The sequence below is a fragment of the Clinocottus analis genome, unplaced genomic scaffold (assembly GCF_023055335.1).
Source record: "Clinocottus analis isolate CAN_PGR_092001 unplaced genomic scaffold, fCliAna1.0.p SCAF_21, whole genome shotgun sequence".
NCBI lineage: Eukaryota > Metazoa > Chordata > Actinopteri > Perciformes > Cottidae > Clinocottus > Clinocottus analis.
Genome location: NW_027175943.1, coordinates 3,947,121 through 3,964,228, shown reverse-complemented (window position 1 = coordinate 3,964,228; position 17,108 = coordinate 3,947,121). Strand labels below are relative to the sequence as shown.

General features: G+C 46.1%; 2 protein-coding genes across 5 annotated transcripts in view; one reads left to right on the top strand and one right to left on the bottom strand.

The window, feature by feature from the left end:
- Nucleotides 1-4,412: 4,412 nt before the first annotated feature.
- The window catches only part of pik3c3 (phosphatidylinositol 3-kinase, catalytic subunit type 3), a 13,147-nt gene continuing 451 nt past the window's right edge, over nucleotides 4,413-17,108 (bottom strand). The window contains exons 2-27 of one of the 4 annotated variants that reach the window (XM_068587206.1): nucleotides 15,470-15,595; nucleotides 12,215-12,403; nucleotides 11,951-12,094; nucleotides 11,714-11,843; nucleotides 11,489-11,515; nucleotides 10,492-10,578; nucleotides 10,135-10,230; nucleotides 9,965-10,036; nucleotides 9,576-9,680; nucleotides 9,041-9,133; nucleotides 8,757-8,942; nucleotides 8,296-8,426; nucleotides 7,742-7,823; nucleotides 7,493-7,560; nucleotides 7,295-7,400; nucleotides 7,078-7,194; nucleotides 6,849-6,980; nucleotides 6,616-6,744; nucleotides 6,387-6,456; nucleotides 6,202-6,266; nucleotides 6,038-6,122; nucleotides 5,880-5,954; nucleotides 5,626-5,794; nucleotides 5,346-5,436; nucleotides 5,060-5,185; nucleotides 4,413-4,695 (exon numbers count right to left, since the gene is read on the bottom strand). In XM_068587206.1, coding sequence (XP_068443307.1) covers nucleotides 4,681-4,695; nucleotides 5,060-5,185; nucleotides 5,346-5,436; nucleotides 5,626-5,794; nucleotides 5,880-5,954; nucleotides 6,038-6,122; nucleotides 6,202-6,266; nucleotides 6,387-6,456; nucleotides 6,616-6,744; nucleotides 6,849-6,980; nucleotides 7,078-7,194; nucleotides 7,295-7,400; nucleotides 7,493-7,560; nucleotides 7,742-7,823; nucleotides 8,296-8,426; nucleotides 8,757-8,942; nucleotides 9,041-9,133; nucleotides 9,576-9,680; nucleotides 9,965-10,036; nucleotides 10,135-10,230; nucleotides 10,492-10,578; nucleotides 11,489-11,515; nucleotides 11,714-11,843; nucleotides 11,951-12,094; nucleotides 12,215-12,403; nucleotides 15,470-15,591 — 2,712 coding nt within the window. In that variant the 5' untranslated portion in view covers nucleotides 15,592-15,595 and the 3' untranslated portion in view covers nucleotides 4,413-4,680. Of the gene's footprint in view, nucleotides 4,696-5,059; nucleotides 5,186-5,345; nucleotides 5,437-5,625; nucleotides 5,795-5,879; nucleotides 5,955-6,037; nucleotides 6,123-6,201; nucleotides 6,267-6,386; nucleotides 6,457-6,615; nucleotides 6,745-6,848; nucleotides 6,981-7,077; nucleotides 7,195-7,294; nucleotides 7,401-7,492; nucleotides 7,561-7,741; nucleotides 7,824-8,295; nucleotides 8,427-8,756; nucleotides 8,943-9,040; nucleotides 9,134-9,575; nucleotides 9,681-9,964; nucleotides 10,037-10,134; nucleotides 10,231-10,491; nucleotides 10,579-11,488; nucleotides 11,516-11,713; nucleotides 11,844-11,950; nucleotides 12,095-12,214; nucleotides 12,404-12,810; nucleotides 13,184-15,469; nucleotides 15,596-17,108 lie in introns of those variants that run through there. The other 3 variants (XM_068587208.1, XM_068587207.1, XM_068587209.1) reach the window with 3 other exon arrangements.
- Nucleotides 16,379-17,108, top strand: part of msmp1 (microseminoprotein, prostate associated 1) — a 1,654-nt gene continuing 924 nt past the window's right edge. Inside the window, exons 1-2 of the mRNA XM_068587222.1 lie at nucleotides 16,379-16,487; nucleotides 16,576-16,681. Of these exons, the coding sequence (XP_068443323.1) occupies nucleotides 16,379-16,487; nucleotides 16,576-16,681 (215 nt within the window). The remainder of the gene's footprint in view (nucleotides 16,488-16,575; nucleotides 16,682-17,108) is intronic.

Below are 17,108 nucleotides of genomic sequence, written 5' to 3'. Positions count from 1 at the left end.
AATCAAGCTACTGATAAGATAATCGGTCTTAAAGTAAACTATTTTTATTTATTTATTTACCCATCGAAGTTAAACCGGTCTGGCAGGAAGTCCAGAGGTCAACCTCGAAAATATTCCACAAAATTCCTTTAAATACAAAACGAGTCCCTTTGAAACATTTAGTTTCTTTCATGCACATACGACTGTGTACTCGTGTGTGTGTGTGTGTGTGTGTACTCTGGTTGCAGGGACCCCTGGCAGGACGTCCCGTGGTGCGTTTGGGTCTCGTCCCACAGTTGTGACGTCTCTCACGCCTTCTCTAACTTTGAGCTGTACAGCATGGTGCGTCTGGGCGTCCACCTCAGCCCCGTCTCCGTCGTCTGGCTGCAGCCGCGCAAGTTTGACTACAGCGACTTCAGTCAGTGAGATCCTGCAGATCCCCCCCTCCTCCTCCTCCTCCTCCTCCTGCGGCTCCGTGTCGCACACAACTTTGTGTTAAACATGAACGGCGTCTCCCTCCTCGTCCTCCTCCAGCCTTCAGTCCTCCTTCGGTCTCGGCCTCTCTGCAAGACGAGCGGCTCCTGGTGGAGGTGCAGTTCCCCTGCGCGGCCAACAGGAGGTGCTCTCTGGGGCTGTGCTGCCCCGTCTCTGAGCTCATTGACCCCTGGACCACGGTGACCGTCTACAACCAGCTCAATCTGTCCGAGTACCAGGTGTGACCGGCTTTCTGTTACGCTCATATTCCCATTTACAAAAGCAACAACCTGCACATCGAGAAGTTAAGACGTCTCGTGGAGTAAACCAACGCTCAGAAGTGGATGCTGCTGATGTATTTTAATATTTCCATCCAGATTAAAACATTAAACCCAGTGTGAAATCCTGCATATTTGTATGAGCCTGCAATGGGATGCTGTGTTGTTTTCAGAGCTTCCCTTAAAGACTCAGAGCATAAAATCTGAACCATTCCTGAAGGCTCATTTAAAACAGATTTCCCCCCGCATTGTGTACGATTGTGATGGCGTCCGACATTGCGTGGTGATTTCACTGCCTCTCCGTCAGCTCGGTGTCGGTGAACTGCTTTGTGGTCCCGCAGAGCCGTACGGTCTGGACCCAGGAGGTGGCGTCCCGTGTGGAGTTCTCCGGTCTGTCTCCGGGTCAGAACTACTGCGCCGTGGCCAACTTCTCCTTCCCGACCTTCTCCATGGCGGCCTCCCCGAAGTCTGCCCCTCAGTGCGTCCAGACCGTTTCCAAATCGGGTGAGAGGGAAGCTGAAGACGAAGTTTTAACTTCTGAAGCTTCGAGAAGGTCGAGTCCCATCATGACCTTCTAGCTTCTGCTTATAAACACAGTTTATAAGTATATAAACCCAGAGGTCGTTGGATGTGATATCCATTATGTATACATCGTTCAGCAGATAAACGAGAAGATGCAAATTATAACCCAACCAAATAATCTAAAAAAAACAATATAGAAGATAAATGAGCAAAGATTGGGAGAAAAATACATAAATTTGACTTCATAGTATTGCAAATTTTAGCTAAATCACAGGAAGCCCTATTTTTTAGAAAGCTATTATACCTTCAAACCTCAGTGTGCTGCCCTCTACTGGCGGTGTTCATGTTCCCCTCAGGCCTTGAATCAGCCATCTTGATGAAGACCATCCCAGAGGAAGGTCGCTTTCTGACAATCCTAAACATCTATCATCACTTCAAGCTGTTGAAGTAAATACTTTGTGAGCGAAGGGTTTTGCTCGTCGCGTAACTGCTTAAGCTGCGTTGCTGGAAAGATATAAAGGAAGATAATCTCGGCTTTTCACGAAAGAAAACTCGCATTTCACAATGAAAACATTTGTCCATGAACCTGGAACAATGTTCATATCATGAATGTGCTTTCATTTATTCAATCTGCGCCTTTTTTCTTGGTAAATACTGGCTCATTTTTGGTTAATAATTTAATAAAGGGATGTTTTGGGTGCTCGCGCTGCAGATCCGGTTCAGAGGAGCTTTGTGCAGCTTCACTGTTGATTCCTCTTGTTGCCCCTGTGTGTGAATCTCCACAGTGTGTTTGTGTGTTTGTTTGTTCAACCTGCTCTGTGTTTCCTCCTCAGGGCCGCTGCCCGTCTTGTTTCTGGCCATCGGGCTCACTTCTCTGCTGCTTTTTCCTCTTCTCACCGTGTTTCTGAGCAGACCGGGCGACCCGGCAGCCGCCGAGGAAAATCCACCCAAGATTCCGGTTTGCTTTTTTTCATCTTGTTCATAACTTTTGAATTCATTGTTTCAACATCCACCGGCAACAGATTTTGAAACTCTTTTCTTCCATCAAGGCGTCCGTTCAGGAGCCGGTGGCGGCGCTCCCCCTCGCCTCGGCCCCCGTCGACCCTCGAGACGTCCACCTGGAGTTTGCCGACGACCAAACCGCCATAGCATCGCCCGCGAGCCAAAACCAGACCTCGACGCACACCAGCGAGCCGCTCGGTGAAGCGCCAGAGGCGGCGTACTGGGACACCGGCGGGATGAAGCTGGAGCAAAGGCCCAACTCCGGCCTCAGCGTCGCACTTCTGTTCTGAGGAGGAGACGTTTGGGACGAATGGAGGCTGACGGACTGAAAGACTCAGAGACAAATTACCGCGAGTGTCGGAACTATAAACTGTGAGCGACGACAAACAAGCGGCTCCAATAATGTTTTTGTGTTGAAAGGAGACAGTTGAGTTGGTTCCTGGAACTTATTCGGACGCCTCGTCCGCTGGAAAGATGCCATATCCCCACCGGCCTGGTGGTATGACATCATTGTAGGATGCCTTGGGACTCTGCAGGAAGAGTTAGAGGACGGGGCTTGAACTCTCAACTACCAAAAATATCTGTGGTATTTATCCCACGAATTGTGAATAAATAAAAAACAATAGTTGATATCTTGAGCTTCAGTCGGCCACCGTGCCGCACAGTGAAGGTCAAACGTTCACCTTGATGAAATGTCTCTGAGGAAGTTAATGGATGCTGGTCTGTACTTGACCTCTGACCTTTATTTCTTACCGGCCTTGAACGGCGTCCATTACTCGCAAGATAAAAAGGCTCTGACCCGATATCGAGCCACCAGATGACCTCCGTCATGTAGTTCTGCCATCGGCGGCGCCCCATTTTTCAACATATCAGCACATTCTTCTGACTGCTTGTTCGATGTGAGTCAGAGTATCGACCGGCGAGCGAGAATCACCAACGGAGCGGAAATAGTTTATTGTCGTACGAATGTCCAAAAGGAGTCTGTTTTTCTGTGCGTGTACAACTGATTCGGCGAAACATCTAAATCTGGTTGCGGTTCTTCCCCCTCCTGCCTCTTCGTGCCGAGGTCCAGTGACTCTCTGTTGGCTCGTCCAAACCATCAGCTTCATAAACAAGAAGCCCCCCTTCGCCCCAAGGTGATAACAGAGGACAGTGTTTCTATCATCCATCGCTCTTTCTGACTCACAGTTGCCCCGTCGGAGCCTCTTACCCGTGACCGACGCCTCGTCCGGCCTCCTGCGTGAAATCGAGCGGCATCTTGACATCTCGCGTTTCGGCCTTCTGTTTTGCTGGTGTTGCATTCTTTCCGCCACATTGGGGAGCGTTTTGGGGTTTTGGCTCTGCAGCGTTGTTTGTTTCCCTCTCTCTGCCTTCTCCAGAGTCCACAGAGACGTTGGGGGTTATCCAACGCTCCACGAACAAGCCAGTGCGTGTGTGTGTGTGTGTGTGTGTGTGTGTGTGTGTGTGTGTGGCTTTTATCAAAAAGCTTGGTGCTTATTTTGCTTGTGGAGAGATGAATGTATGAAGCAAGAAGCTGGCTTTTATTTGCAAATGAGCACCTGACTACACCAGTGGAGCTGGAACATGAGCGACTATTTTGTCTTTTAATTTCTATTTGTGTGTGTGTGTGTGTGTGTGGCTTGTTACTGGTCTTGTTATAATTTTTGCCATTATAATTAGTGATAGAGAGCAGTAGGTTTATGTTAAGACTGTACGAGTGTCTCAAAATGTTGAAATTGTTATCGGACTACTAATTAAACGAGTAAAAAAAAAAAAGCATAGCTCTAAATTGTCTTTGTTCCAGTACGCATGAAGGTTTTACTGAGTTTCTTTTAAATTTCATCCGTGGCTGCTTGGAGCACTCCAGAGTCATCGCTCCACAAGAGGAACCCGCTCGTCAGAATAAAGATATTTTAGGAAATAAATGCACGCTCTCGTCTTTCTGCGTCTGGCAGGAAATGCTTAGTCACTCGCTCGGTGACTCACCGGCCCTCTGGAGGGTCGACTGGTTTCGACCCCCAGCGTCGACGGCACGACCGTCCGCAGATGGTCAGCGTCGCTCAATTAAGAAGCTCGCCGCGCGCCATGAACGCTGCTTAGCAGCACGACTTTGATATATATACACGCGTGAAAAAACCCAAACAAATGTCCGCTGCGTTCACTTGTATCAACAGTCTTTATTTGGCCATACACTTCATTCATTCATTTAATAATTAATATACATTATATACACACAAGCAAACAAAAGACGCCGTGTCCTTGTTCAACCATCTTGCGGGAAAAGGTTGGCAGTGCAGTCTTGGCCTTTTTAACAGTGTCATTGGGTTTCTTTCTCTCTCTCTCACACGGCGTCCGTCGAGTCAAAGCCATACCATCGGTTCCTCCGGCTGCAAACGTTCGATGCGGTTCAGCCTCTCGGTTCTGCTCATCTGCGCCAGTACTGCATGGTGACGGGAACACAGCTTCTTTTAGGTTTAACAGAACAGACGGTGGCCGTGCGAGAGAGGAAACCAACCCGTCTGCGTGCTTGCTAGTTGGTTATCTCGCTATCACCGATTTGGTGGTTCTTGATTTAATCTATCAGTATTTTTTTTTAACACCCCATGGCTCAACATGCAGTGCAGACATGTGTCTTTCCCTTCTGGCAGTGAGAGTAAACACACAAACACTGTTGAAATATGCTTCTTGCACGCCGACCGGTCGATCCCCCGCAGCCAGAAGCTCCTCACGGCTCCAAAGAAATATCCAGCTCGGCCAGTATAGTCGTCCCGCTGTGAGTATATTGTGTGTCTGAGTAAACGTACCTGAGCAAACTTGTGTATCTGCTCCACCACGGCAGCGAACAGAGCGCCCACGCTCTCGTCAATCAGACTCTGCATGTAGTGGACGGCCTCCTCGTCCGACAGGTCCAATCTGAACTTGTCCTGCACCTGAAGGAAACCACGACGAGCTCCGTTTTAAACACGATACACACCAGCGTAAATACTTCTAAAGCGCTCTGATAAATGACTCCATCAATCTGGTGTGACCCCTAAACTCCACTGGAAAAAAGTCATTTCTTGTCCTCTCGTCCGGTACCAGCAAACGTACCTTCTTAACGGTCTTGTCGGGCTCCAAGGCGATATCAGGAATATTGGCATCCACCATGAGAGAGAACAGATTCAGGATCAGGTTGGAGTATCTGGAGGATTAGACGGAAGGATGACAATGTGACTTTAATAGTTCAACTTGTGGGGGTAATGTACTCCAGAAATACCTTTTATTTACAGTGTGCATATAGAATATATCTTATAAAAAGGGTTCAAAACATGGCTGTCCTCTACAAAAAGATTGAGTCGTTTCTGTTTTCTTGTGTGTTCGTGTGTCTCGCCTCCGGAGGTGCAGGAAGGCGGTGTAGCACTGCTTCCTGAACTCCTGGTACTGCTCGCTCTGCATGCCCCCCATCCCCTCCACCATCTCCTTGCTCAGCTTCATGGGCGGGGGCAGCGGTTTGGGGTCTCGACCCAGGATGTAGCCGAAGTCGATGTGGAAGAGCTTCCCTGAACGACGAGATAACATTCTGAAAAAGGCCCCGTGAAACGGGATAATCATGATAAACCAGCGTCGACCAGCCGTTTGCCTCACCGGTCTTCGTCAGTAGCAGATTGTCCAGGTGTCTGTCTCCCACTCCGAGGATGTATGTGATGACGCAGTAACCGGCTGCAAGGGTGCAGGGAGAGAAGGTTAGACTGTTTTCTGCGGGTGGAGCGAACAACAGAGTCAACACGTTAGCCCGGACTCACCGCAGCTCTTGACGTAGGTGTCCATCACCTCCGAGCTGATGCCGTAGGGTCCCTTTTCACTGGGCGCGTGCTTCCTGAAGAAGCTCTGTTGACACAAAGAACGTGAATAAAAGGACAGATTACGTTGTTTGTGTTAGTTGGATTGTTTCGACATCTCTGCTCACCTGGATGTTGCCTTCAGTAGCCAGGACTTCAGCTACAGGAACAGACTGAACAAACTGCATAAAACCTGGAATCAGAATGCGATGACTTTTAGTTCGGCTGAACGATAGAGCAGCAGATTTGATGTTTTTACCAAATATTTAGCACATGAACTTGTATTTATTGTGTTTATATGGGAGCCACTGACCGTGCTTAGTGCTGGTGGCCAGTACTTTGTAAGGTGTCAACTTCAGGTCCAAATTCTCTTTTCTCAACAGCTAGAAGCCAAAAAGAAATACACAAAGTTCTGCCAATTAAGATGTTTACAGCAGAAAGGAAATCCCAAAGAGATGCATCACTACAAGCGGCTGCAGGTTGAATCAAATCAAACTAAAACCACCACCGATTCACATTCACCAGTTGACGAGCAGTCTTACTTTGTCCATGAGCGAGATGATCTGAAGGATGAGCTGATCCTGCCTCAGGTCGTCTCCATGTTTGAAAATAACGGGGTACATGGCTCCATCCTCAGCCTTGAAGATCAGCTTCGCTGGCATCAGAGCGCTCTGCCACGAACACACAGAGAGGGAAAAGATCAATTTGTTGCACAGATAGGAAGCAGAACGGATGAACAAAAGGGCTCTGTGAGGATGAAAGCTCCTTTCTGTACCTTGAAGAGTGTGGCTGTCTCGGGGACGATGCCTCGGATCCTGATCTGGGGCTCGAGAGGAAGAGGAATGGGCTCGATCTCTGAAAGATTCACCTTCTCGTTGTCGGCCAGCAGAGCCTGCAGCCGCTCCGTCTGCAGACGCACAGGAGACGCTGCTGTTGACACGACTCATAACGCTGTGTTGTGAAGGTTTGGCAAGTATTTGCATGCGTCGCTTGTCCGTCGTTACCTTCTTCTTGCGATTCCCGCTCTCCCTTTGCACGGCTTTCATCAGCTGCACCAGTCGGTCTACGAACGTCTGCTGGGACGCCAACAGCGACCGCATCACCCGCACGCTCTTATCGCCCTGGAAAGGGAAGAGACAGTGATGCAGACAAACAAAGATGAAAGTCTGACATTTTGAGAACTTTTGTATTTTATATCTACGCAGAGTACCATGTGCTGACCTTGAGTAAAGCCTGACTGAACCTCCTCATGACGTTCAGGTACATCTCGTGTGTCTTAGGATCTCTCTGCTGCGTGTCCTGATCCTCACACTCTACGATCACATACCTGAAGAAGAAAAAGAAACCCAGGGAGATGAATAAAAACACAAGGACATGTTTTAGAAATAATAAACTGAGCTGATTTGAACTGCTACTCACCAATACAAATAGTTGGCGAGTGTGGAGTTCTTGCAAGCGCGGGAGATGAGAAACGTGCACAAGTCTTGCTACAAAGAGATACAGACACACAGAGTCAATGCCAGGTTGTTTTTAGCCGGCGTCCTCTCTGGAACAAGTATACATTGGACATTTCTTGCACAATACTGTGTTCCTGACTCCCTGTTGCCTTCAAAACTGTTGGTTGTCCCAACTCTACCTTTCTCTTCAGGGACATTTTGACTTCCTTACCTCTTGACTCTCGCTGTCTGCTACTTCCTTGCCTTTCTGCGTGGCAGTGGAAGATCCAGATGTGCCAGACAGGATCTGTGAACTGCAGAAAGTGTGACAAGAAACAGTCAACAGTCGGTGAAAAGTGGAAAAACAAAAACTTGAAGGCCACTTTTACGCAGAACTGATGAGATGGTGTGTTCAGGAACGACTGGCGGGAGCGCTGCCTCCAGATTCTGGCCGGAGCGCCACAGAGTCACGCCAGCAAAATCACAATACCTTAAGAGCTCATTACGGCGTCTGGAAAGAAAATAATCAAACTCTGCAATGTCGAAACTACTCTCCCAACCAGTGAGCATTTTTGGGATAAATTTAGATCGAGGCCGTGAAAACAAAACCGAAAAAAAAAGGAAAAACCTTGGAGGTACACCAAACATTTGTCTTCTCTGTGTCATATTTTGCACAACAACATAACCGCCACATGTGTCTCGCTTCTGTCGACGCTGCCGGCTGCGCTGGCGTATTTACGACCCACGGACGGAGGAGCTGATGTTACTCCTCGTCCAAGTACTGACCTGTCCAGTGTCGACTCGTCTGAAAGTCCCTGGCTGTCTCTCTTGCTGCCTGGCTCCAGGCCGCCCTGAATGTCACTGAAGTTCTCGTACTTGAGCGCCTGGACCAGCTGCAGGAGATACATCAGGAGGTCCTGGAGAAAGAGACGGGAATGATAATAATGTGAAAATCACAAAGTACTTTACATTTGGAATTCAAAGCTCAGGTTTAAACGAAGGAATTGAACACATTTCCATTTAAAAAAAAGGTACATTTGATGTTCAGAGCATCGATTTAGAAGCAAACAGCCATGTTGAGAGCCATGTGGAGGCAATCCCTCAATTATAACTATATTAGCGCCTCTAAACGGCACATTCATTTGTTATAAATATACTTTGGTGAACAAACTTTGATATAAAGCTTTGTCTCAAGAGACTCAAAAGTTGTTCATCCACCCACTCAGGTGTACACACACTCCGCCTACCTCGTCGTCTGCCTGCTGCAGGCGCGCCACAGCGTAGCGTCTCACAGTCGGGTTGGTGAACTGGGAGGACAGCAGCTCCAGGGAGTCCTCCACGTCCATCGGCCTCCACTTCCCCAGCAGCTCCAGAGCCTGCTTGGCCTCCTGGGCCAGATCCCAGTTGACGCACTTGAGGAACTTTGTGAGGGCCTGTAGCGAGAGGAGGAGGCATTGAACGGGAAAGAGAAGCGGATTGAGACTCCAGCAGACTTGGTGATAGTGGAGCAGAATATAAGAAGCACACCCACCTTCTCCTGCGTGGTGAGGTAGTATCTGAACTTCCACACCAGGTCCTGCTCTTCAGAGCTCAGCTGCTTGGTGGGAGGGTAGCTCACGATGATCTGTTGGTGCGTACAAACACAAATAGATAAGAAGACGGCTGCATGTGACTGACAGCGCGTTAGAGATGTACTACGAGTTAAAATACCTCGATATCCTTCTTTGATCCTGAAAATCAAAGAGCTTCAACTGAGCACGACCGTCGATTATCTTTATATGTGGACGAGTTGCATTAAAAGCGTCGAATGCAAAGCCAGATCTGTTCATTCTACCATGAAATCAATACTAAGTACTTATTGGTTGATTTAACAACTATTTTGTTTTACTGACTTTTCAAGGACTTTTGTTTTTTAAGGTAAGTAGATTTATTTAACATTTGGCTACCACCTTTATCACGCTATTATCGGCTCCTGAAAAATTCAACATAAATACACTTTCTTACTTCCTACTGTTAAATTGAATTACAAGAGGTCACAGTATAAAACTAGACTGCTTGTTGCTCACATTAAGCTGGTCGCGTGTGGCGGCGTTGGGCTTCAGGTCGTGATCTGAGGGTCCACTGCGGAGGCTACGAGCCAGTTTGTGATGCTTGCTCTCGACCAGGTTCTCCTGCAGAATGAACATGTATTGGAAAATACCGCATAAATAAATATAAATACACTACACTTCAAGCATGCTAAATGATTGTTTTATTTGTACATGAAATTCACATTGTGCTAAATGATTAATGATGCACCTTTTTGCACAACGACAACAATATCAAAGCCTTTGTAGATGCATTTTTACCAGTGTGTGTGTGTGTGTGTGTGTGTGTGTGTGTGTGTGTGTGTGTGTGTGTGTGTGTGTGTGTGTGTGTGTGTGTGTGTGTGTGTGTGTGTGTGTGCTCCTCTCACCATCCCCATCTGTGGGTCAGGAACTTTGACGATGTCGCAGCTGGTGGGAACAGACGATGCATCGTCTCCATCCTGAGTGCGGACAGAGTGAAACACCAGTCAGCTGGCACAGTTTCACAGGATGTTCCACTTTGAAACACAGATTGTTGTATATGCATGTGAATAAATACCTTTTCATAGTAGACGATACTGTATTCCTTGTCATTTGTTTTGACGCGGGGGAACTCCACCATGAGGTACATGAAGTTTGAGCTGCGTTTCTCACTCTGCAGAAACATGAAGACATTTAAATTCAACTCAAAAGAGTCTGCATCAAATTTAATGGCAACCATATGGTGGCGCTAGAGGAAAAGTCAGGGGGATAATCAAAGTCCTAAAGATTCCTCCTCTAGGCACTATGAATGTCTGTACAAAACTTCAAGTTATCCATCAAGTAGCTGTTGAGATATTTCTGTTTGGGGCAAAATGTACTTTTTCATTACAGGAACCAAAAACTGTGGTTTTGAAATAATCCTAAACCCGCTCACCTCGTTGATCATCTCAATCTCTCTGAAGGTCAGACGGTCCAGCCAGTCAACCTTCACCATGTGGCCCTGCCGATGGGCCTTCGTCAGCTGGATGGAGAGAGAGGGAAAGCGAGAAAGGAAGAAAGAAGGGGAGGGTAACGAGGATTTTTTTTTTTACCAAAATAAAAAAAAAAAAAATCAAGAGTTTGAGGTTTCAGCAGAAATGGTCACAGCGTGGTGGCTGATGTGAAAACAGCTCAACCGAGCATGCACAAATCCAGTGGCAGCAGCCAATCCAGCAACTCCGGACACACACACACTCGGCAGCCAATCCGCTCACCAGTCAGCGTGGGTGTCGGGAATGTGAGCACATATTTGGCCAGGAACAGAAAGCCCACAACTCAGCTGGTTAGAATTAGTACTCACTCTTTTACACAACATGAGCTGGTAGCAGCCGAGAAAAACGTTGGATGTGATTAAGTCAACTGCACTCAGGATTAATTGAAATAAAAATCTAATCAGATGACGTTAAAATGAAATGAAATCCCTGTCGCTTTCCACTGAATATTCTAAAAAGAGTTGCAACAAGTTGACAAACTTGTTTGTGTGACCACATAAACATGCACACACTTACACAAAATATACTGACAGATGGCAACAGCGGAAAACCTCTAAATGAATGTGTGTGATGCTCAAGAACGCAGCCGTACACCTTGACAGACAAGTGTTCACATCAAAATCTGGGTCAAAGTGTATTTGTAAATGCACTGAATGGGTTTATACAACACAAATGTTTCCCACACAGAACAATGCAAAGTGTTCAGAGATTTAAACAGATGAAGAAAGTACGTTTACTGTTAATCAGTAATGTAAACTTCCCAGACGCAGCCTGGATTGTTCATGGGGCTTAATCCTCATTGAAGGATACGAGTGATTTGCAAATACATTTGGACCAAGGCCTTCTTCACAGAAACACACAGTCTACATTGCCAACGCTAACTCCTCCACTTGTACTCACATCACTGAGTACCTCCAGGTCAGGGGCCTGGAACAGATGATGGTATAGACACCACTTTGTATCTGTGGGGTTCTCACACAATGTTTCTTGTTCACCGTCCTTCATCTTATATCTTTCCCTTAATATCCCTTTCAATCATTAAGACACACACACACACACACACAAAATCCTATCCTCCCCATACCTTAACCCGGTTCTTCTGTCCACCCACAAACAGTATTGTACCTTGGCGAGCCGGCCCATCTGGTCCTCTGTCAGGCTGCTGCTGGTGCGTCCCGGTGTGCTGGTCGGCTCTCCTCCATCCCCCTCCACACCCGGCCAAACCTTCAGGTCGTGCATCCCTTGTCGGAACATACTAGATGAAAACAGGAGGGGGTGTTTTACTTTCCACATATCAAGTGTTTGTTGTTGTTGTTCATAGTCAGTAACAAACCACAAGCAGTAGTGAGAGTTTAGACTCACCCGTATTTGCCAAACAAGGTGACAGTGGTTCCTCCAACGGGAACGGCTCTGCCGGGCCCGTAGACGTCCCACACTGTGAGAGCAACCTGGGCACTTTGGGGAAGGTCTGGGTACTTGACTGGCAGCCGCAGCCACTCGTTCCAGCTGCGCAGGACAGCAGGAGAGGGGATAGAGAGTGTAGGAAGAAGGAGATAAGGGAAGGAGATAAGGAACTAGGCTCACTGCTTCATTTTGTGTCACAAAGACAAAGAAAGGGACGCTCACTTCCAACGTGTGCTGAAGGCTTTGTATGAGGTGCGAACTGGCAGGGCGAGAGGTTTTCCTTCAGCAAACACCTGACAGGTGACGTAGAGGTCCGAGCAGTTCTCCTGGTAGAGGCCAGAGAACCGCAGCATCGGGTCTTCGAGGAGGCCTTTGTAGCTCTTCTGCTCTCGTTTCCCCTCCAGACTTCCTCTGAAAGAGCAGAGACCAGAAAGAGTCGGGCGGTGAGGAAGGAGAGAAACACACATGTTGTTGTTGATGTGTATAAGGGTGCTCCAACTAGTTCCTTTGCAAACAAGTCAAAATCTGTGAACTTTTTCTTGGAAGGTCTGCGTTTGCAAATATCACTTATTAAAATCATCTGTCCATAGACTGATTATGAATTGTACTGTTACAGTAGAAGGTCAGACTACATCTCCAAACAACTTTAATACATCCTTTTGGTATTTGTAATGATGAATGTGACCATGTAAAGTTAGGAAACACACACATGTCAATAGAGCGTTTTTCCAACACACACACACAGCCATAACAAGCATCCTGTCAAGTCACAAGACAGATTAGTAACACTGCTGATCGACGTTAAGTACAAAACTTACATCTTAAGTTGAACGTTGATATCCAGGTCACAACTGTAAACATAGTTGAATTTATCAGTTTCCATCTTCCGACGGGGAGACACTAAACTTGAACCAGAAACCTGACGGCTTCAACATGAAATCCCGGTCGGTTATACGAGACTTTGCGAGCAGTTGTGTTTAGCGAGAAGGCCTCGGCTCGAAAACACTCCCCGGAACCCCGTTTAAACCGCTGCTCGCGCGCACAGTTACGTTATTAGTCTGGACACGGATCTAAAAAGATACCTTTAAGTACCTGTGTTCACGGGAAGGACTTTATTTTAACGGCTGTCTCGCCGGGCATGATTTGGATGTTTTTGATAGCTACAGTACAACAACAGAGCAGTAGCCCAAATCTACCGTTAAGGCTAAAGTAGTCAACTGTCGATGCAGTAGGATTGATGGGACTGAGCAGCGAATCATCGTATCAGAGTTTGATTTGTCGAGTCTGATTAGACCAAGACGGAAGTAGAAAGGGGGCGTGGTTTATAGCATTCCTATTAAAGGTACAGCGCACCTAAGAGTGTAAAAGTTGACAAGGCATTATTTTGACGTGATCGTGGTGATAAATAAATGAAATAAAAATACAATAAATAGTGGGCTCTGTATATTATATAAACACGTCTTGTTATAAATTTACTCTTTCCATTTGAACGTATTTGTTTTATTATTGTTATTATCATTGTTGTCCTTATTTGTTTCAGTTCATGATGTTGTAGAGTTTTTACAGTAATTATAATTATGATCTTTTGTTAAAGGTTTTCTTTCACCCTTAAAAGTACATTTGTTGTATGAAGTGTTCTTGTTGGCATAGAGCATACACTATTATGCATATTTGTTTATTTAAATTTTCCTAGTCAATATAGTTAAATGATAATAACATGAAACAGTTTAGAAGCACCTTTACTGAGCAATATCCATATTCCCTTTGTCAAAATGTTTATTTGCCTAAATAATTTATTAAAAATTTAAAAATCAATTGGTTAAAAGTAACACCTCCTCTCTGTATTATATTGTTTAGAAGTGTTTTGGTTATAAAAGTGAATATAAATAAGGCACTCTTAAAATGTTATATACCGAACATGTTAAATTGTTTCTTTATTATTTGCCAAAATTAACATACATACGTAGATATAGATTATATAAAAGAACAATAGTTTTACAGCAACAATTTACGGGCCTCTTGCGGCAAAGTTTGTCTATATGGAAGATATTTATCGACTATGAAGACGTCCCAACCGAAGCTGCCCTTTTACCGAACACGATGACAAACCGCTTCAACGTTTCAAACAGAAAGTTCTCCCCAATTAAATCACACTTGTCACCAATTAAGTGCACATCCGTGAAGGGCAACGGGTGTGTGATGGGAAAATCCTCATCCTTTGTTTTGATGAGGTCCTCCCTTTTTTATCAACGCTGACGATAAAACGGTGTGAACTCATCGTCAGGGTATTGTATGGGACCCACAGGCTCTGCAGAGGTCAGCACCACCCGAGTTGAACTAATGGAAGAACATCTGCCATTAAAACATCTTCCATCCCCCGAAAACAGCATCTGAATGAAATCAATTGAAGGCGCAGGAACTGTTCTCTGACATGCACAAACTATCTCTGATCACAGGTGTTACTATTTATTGTTACCTGTCCATTGCTCACATGACTGACAACAGTACGTGAGCTGCAGTAAGTCTCCATAGAAACAACATACTGCTTGAGACAGGCAACTGTGAGTCATTCAAATCGGATGAATGAAGAAGCACCCCCGACTGATGAGGGAGGCCTATCAACACTTTCCGACTACTGTGGAGGTACCAGAGAAAAAGGCACGTTAAACAGCGTGTTGTTAGGCCCCGGGGTCCCGGGGCCTCCTGTGAGAGGAGTTTTCCTATGATCTCTCACCTCCGACTGAAAACTGCAAACAACTGGAAGAAGATGAGCTAATGTTTTGGTGGCCCAGGCAGTTGTACAGCGCCGCATCGTGAGGCCAGATCAATGTAAGATAACACAGAAATGCACGCGCTTGCACAACAACAGATTGTGCACCATTGAACCTGATGGTTAATGGATTTTAGGGTCCGATGCAGGTATTGAAATCAACAATATACAGGTTAAATAATGTAGACACGCCCGAGGATTTAAGTTATGAGAGTATCGATAAAAGAGATGGGGTAGAAATGCTGGAAAAAGTGTATCAAAAGGTCTGACTTTTTTTAATATATTCTATCCATTTGTTTTTTCAGCGGCATCTCATGACATTTGTCAGTGGATTAATATCATATGAGAAATTGCTGAAAGCTCCAGAAAAAGAACTACGGTGAATTATTGATTCGACAAAATTTTGGATCAACATCTTCAGATCAACTTCTGTGCATTAAATATTATTTTTTCCAAATTACTTTAAGCATTGTTTCTCTGCAATATTGGATTTACTATTACACTTGTAGAAATCCAATACTGCCTGATTCTATTGATTCTCTGATACAACGGTTGAGCTCTACAAAAGAAGTCGTCCATGTGACATGAAATCCAACACATAAATAATATTCCCTGACACTCTGCATGTCCGTCATTCCTTTGGGGTTGGACGCTTGAACGGGACCCGCATGAGGTCACAGACTGCAGTTAACGATGTGACATCATACCTCATCATCACACATGAGATAATCCTGCTGAGGTAGACCGGGGTCAGAGGTCGCAGCAGGCCGCGGCAGCAGAAATGCACGTGTGCAGCCCAGTGAGGATCACTGTACCGGACGAGCATCATTCCTCTGAAAAGAAAAAACAATTACTGTCGGTGGTGCTAAAACCTTCAAAGTGGTTTGAGATCTGGTCGCTGCTCGGCCATACCAGTTGAGTTACATCATGTTCATACTCGTCAAACCCTTCAGTGGACGCCTTGTGCGTGAAATGTTTCTCCACCAATGTATACCACGTTTACCTTTAGTTTGAAAGCACCCTTGAGAGATCCTCTGACGCTCTCTTAACTCTGTATTTTGAGTTTATGAAATGTAATGTAGAGATTTCAGTAGATTAGTATTCAGGCATGTGTTCTACCCGTGCATTAGTCACTCCTTCACTCTCTGGACAGCGACCTGGCCGACAAAAGCGAGAGGTTGAGTGGTGATGAATCATGTTTGATAATTCCGTTCCATCCCTCTTTCTCTCCTCTCTCTCTCTCGCTCCGACTCTCCTTGGAACGTCACCTCTCTTTCTCTCCCTGCCCTCCGCCTCACCCCTCCTCTCCTACCCTTTCCCTCTCTTAGTCACCACATGGATGTGTCATTGTTTCTATCACTTCAGAGGTTCATGCCCGCTGAAGCGCAGCAAGGTGATCTCCGGAGTGCCAAAACAGCGCCAAAGATCTTCACCTCCTCCAAACAAAGCGCCACCTCCCGATTCCCCAACGGATGGCACCGCCGACACCTTCTTCAGCCAGGCCTGTGGGCCACATGACGCCGCTGACCACACCTCCACGCCGGGGTCGTAAAGCCCCGGGATGTATAAATAAGGGAGTAAAGGGAGAAGGGGGAACTAGAATCAGACCAGACCAGATGAAGATGGAGCTCGCCGGGGTTCACTGGATGCTTGCAGCTGCAGGGTTTCTTCTGTGTGCCGGCGGCGGCTCTGCTGCACCCATGTTGTGCCACTTTGACTCCAGAGGTAAGATCATGCTCTAAAATGCTATCTGGACTTTTGAAAAGGAAACTTTCTTCTTTTCGAATTCACTTTTGAGTGCCATGTGTTGCAGCACTGTGTGTGTTCGAGGGCAGGCAGTACTCGCTGGGTGACACCTGGATGGACGCTTGTATGCAGTGCACCTGCCTGCAGCCCGTCGGCGTGGGTTGCTGCGAGACGTGAGTAAACAAACCACCGGTGTGGTTCGGTGGACAGATGCCCGCAGGTACTGTACTGCAGCTCCAGCCCCAGAGAGACTGAGCGAAAGTTACTTCATAGTCGTGGCTCTAAATTGCTGTGTCTTCATGGGGAACCATGTGATGCAGCGTAGTGAGTATTCAGGTTCTTTACTTGAGTACATGTAACAATACTACGATTTATAAATACTCAGTGACTTCGTTTTTATTGAAGTACCAGCAGCAAAAGGTACAGAAGATGTAAAGGCAGCCATGATGCAGAATTTACCTCTTTTTTAATGTTGTAACTGGCCGAGGCTCAGTGGTATTAATTTATACACTTGAGAATTTAAAGGATCTATTGAATATTTTGTTTTATAATCCCATTCTTCAATGTTTTAAAGTTGATCATATGCTTCATATCGTAAGT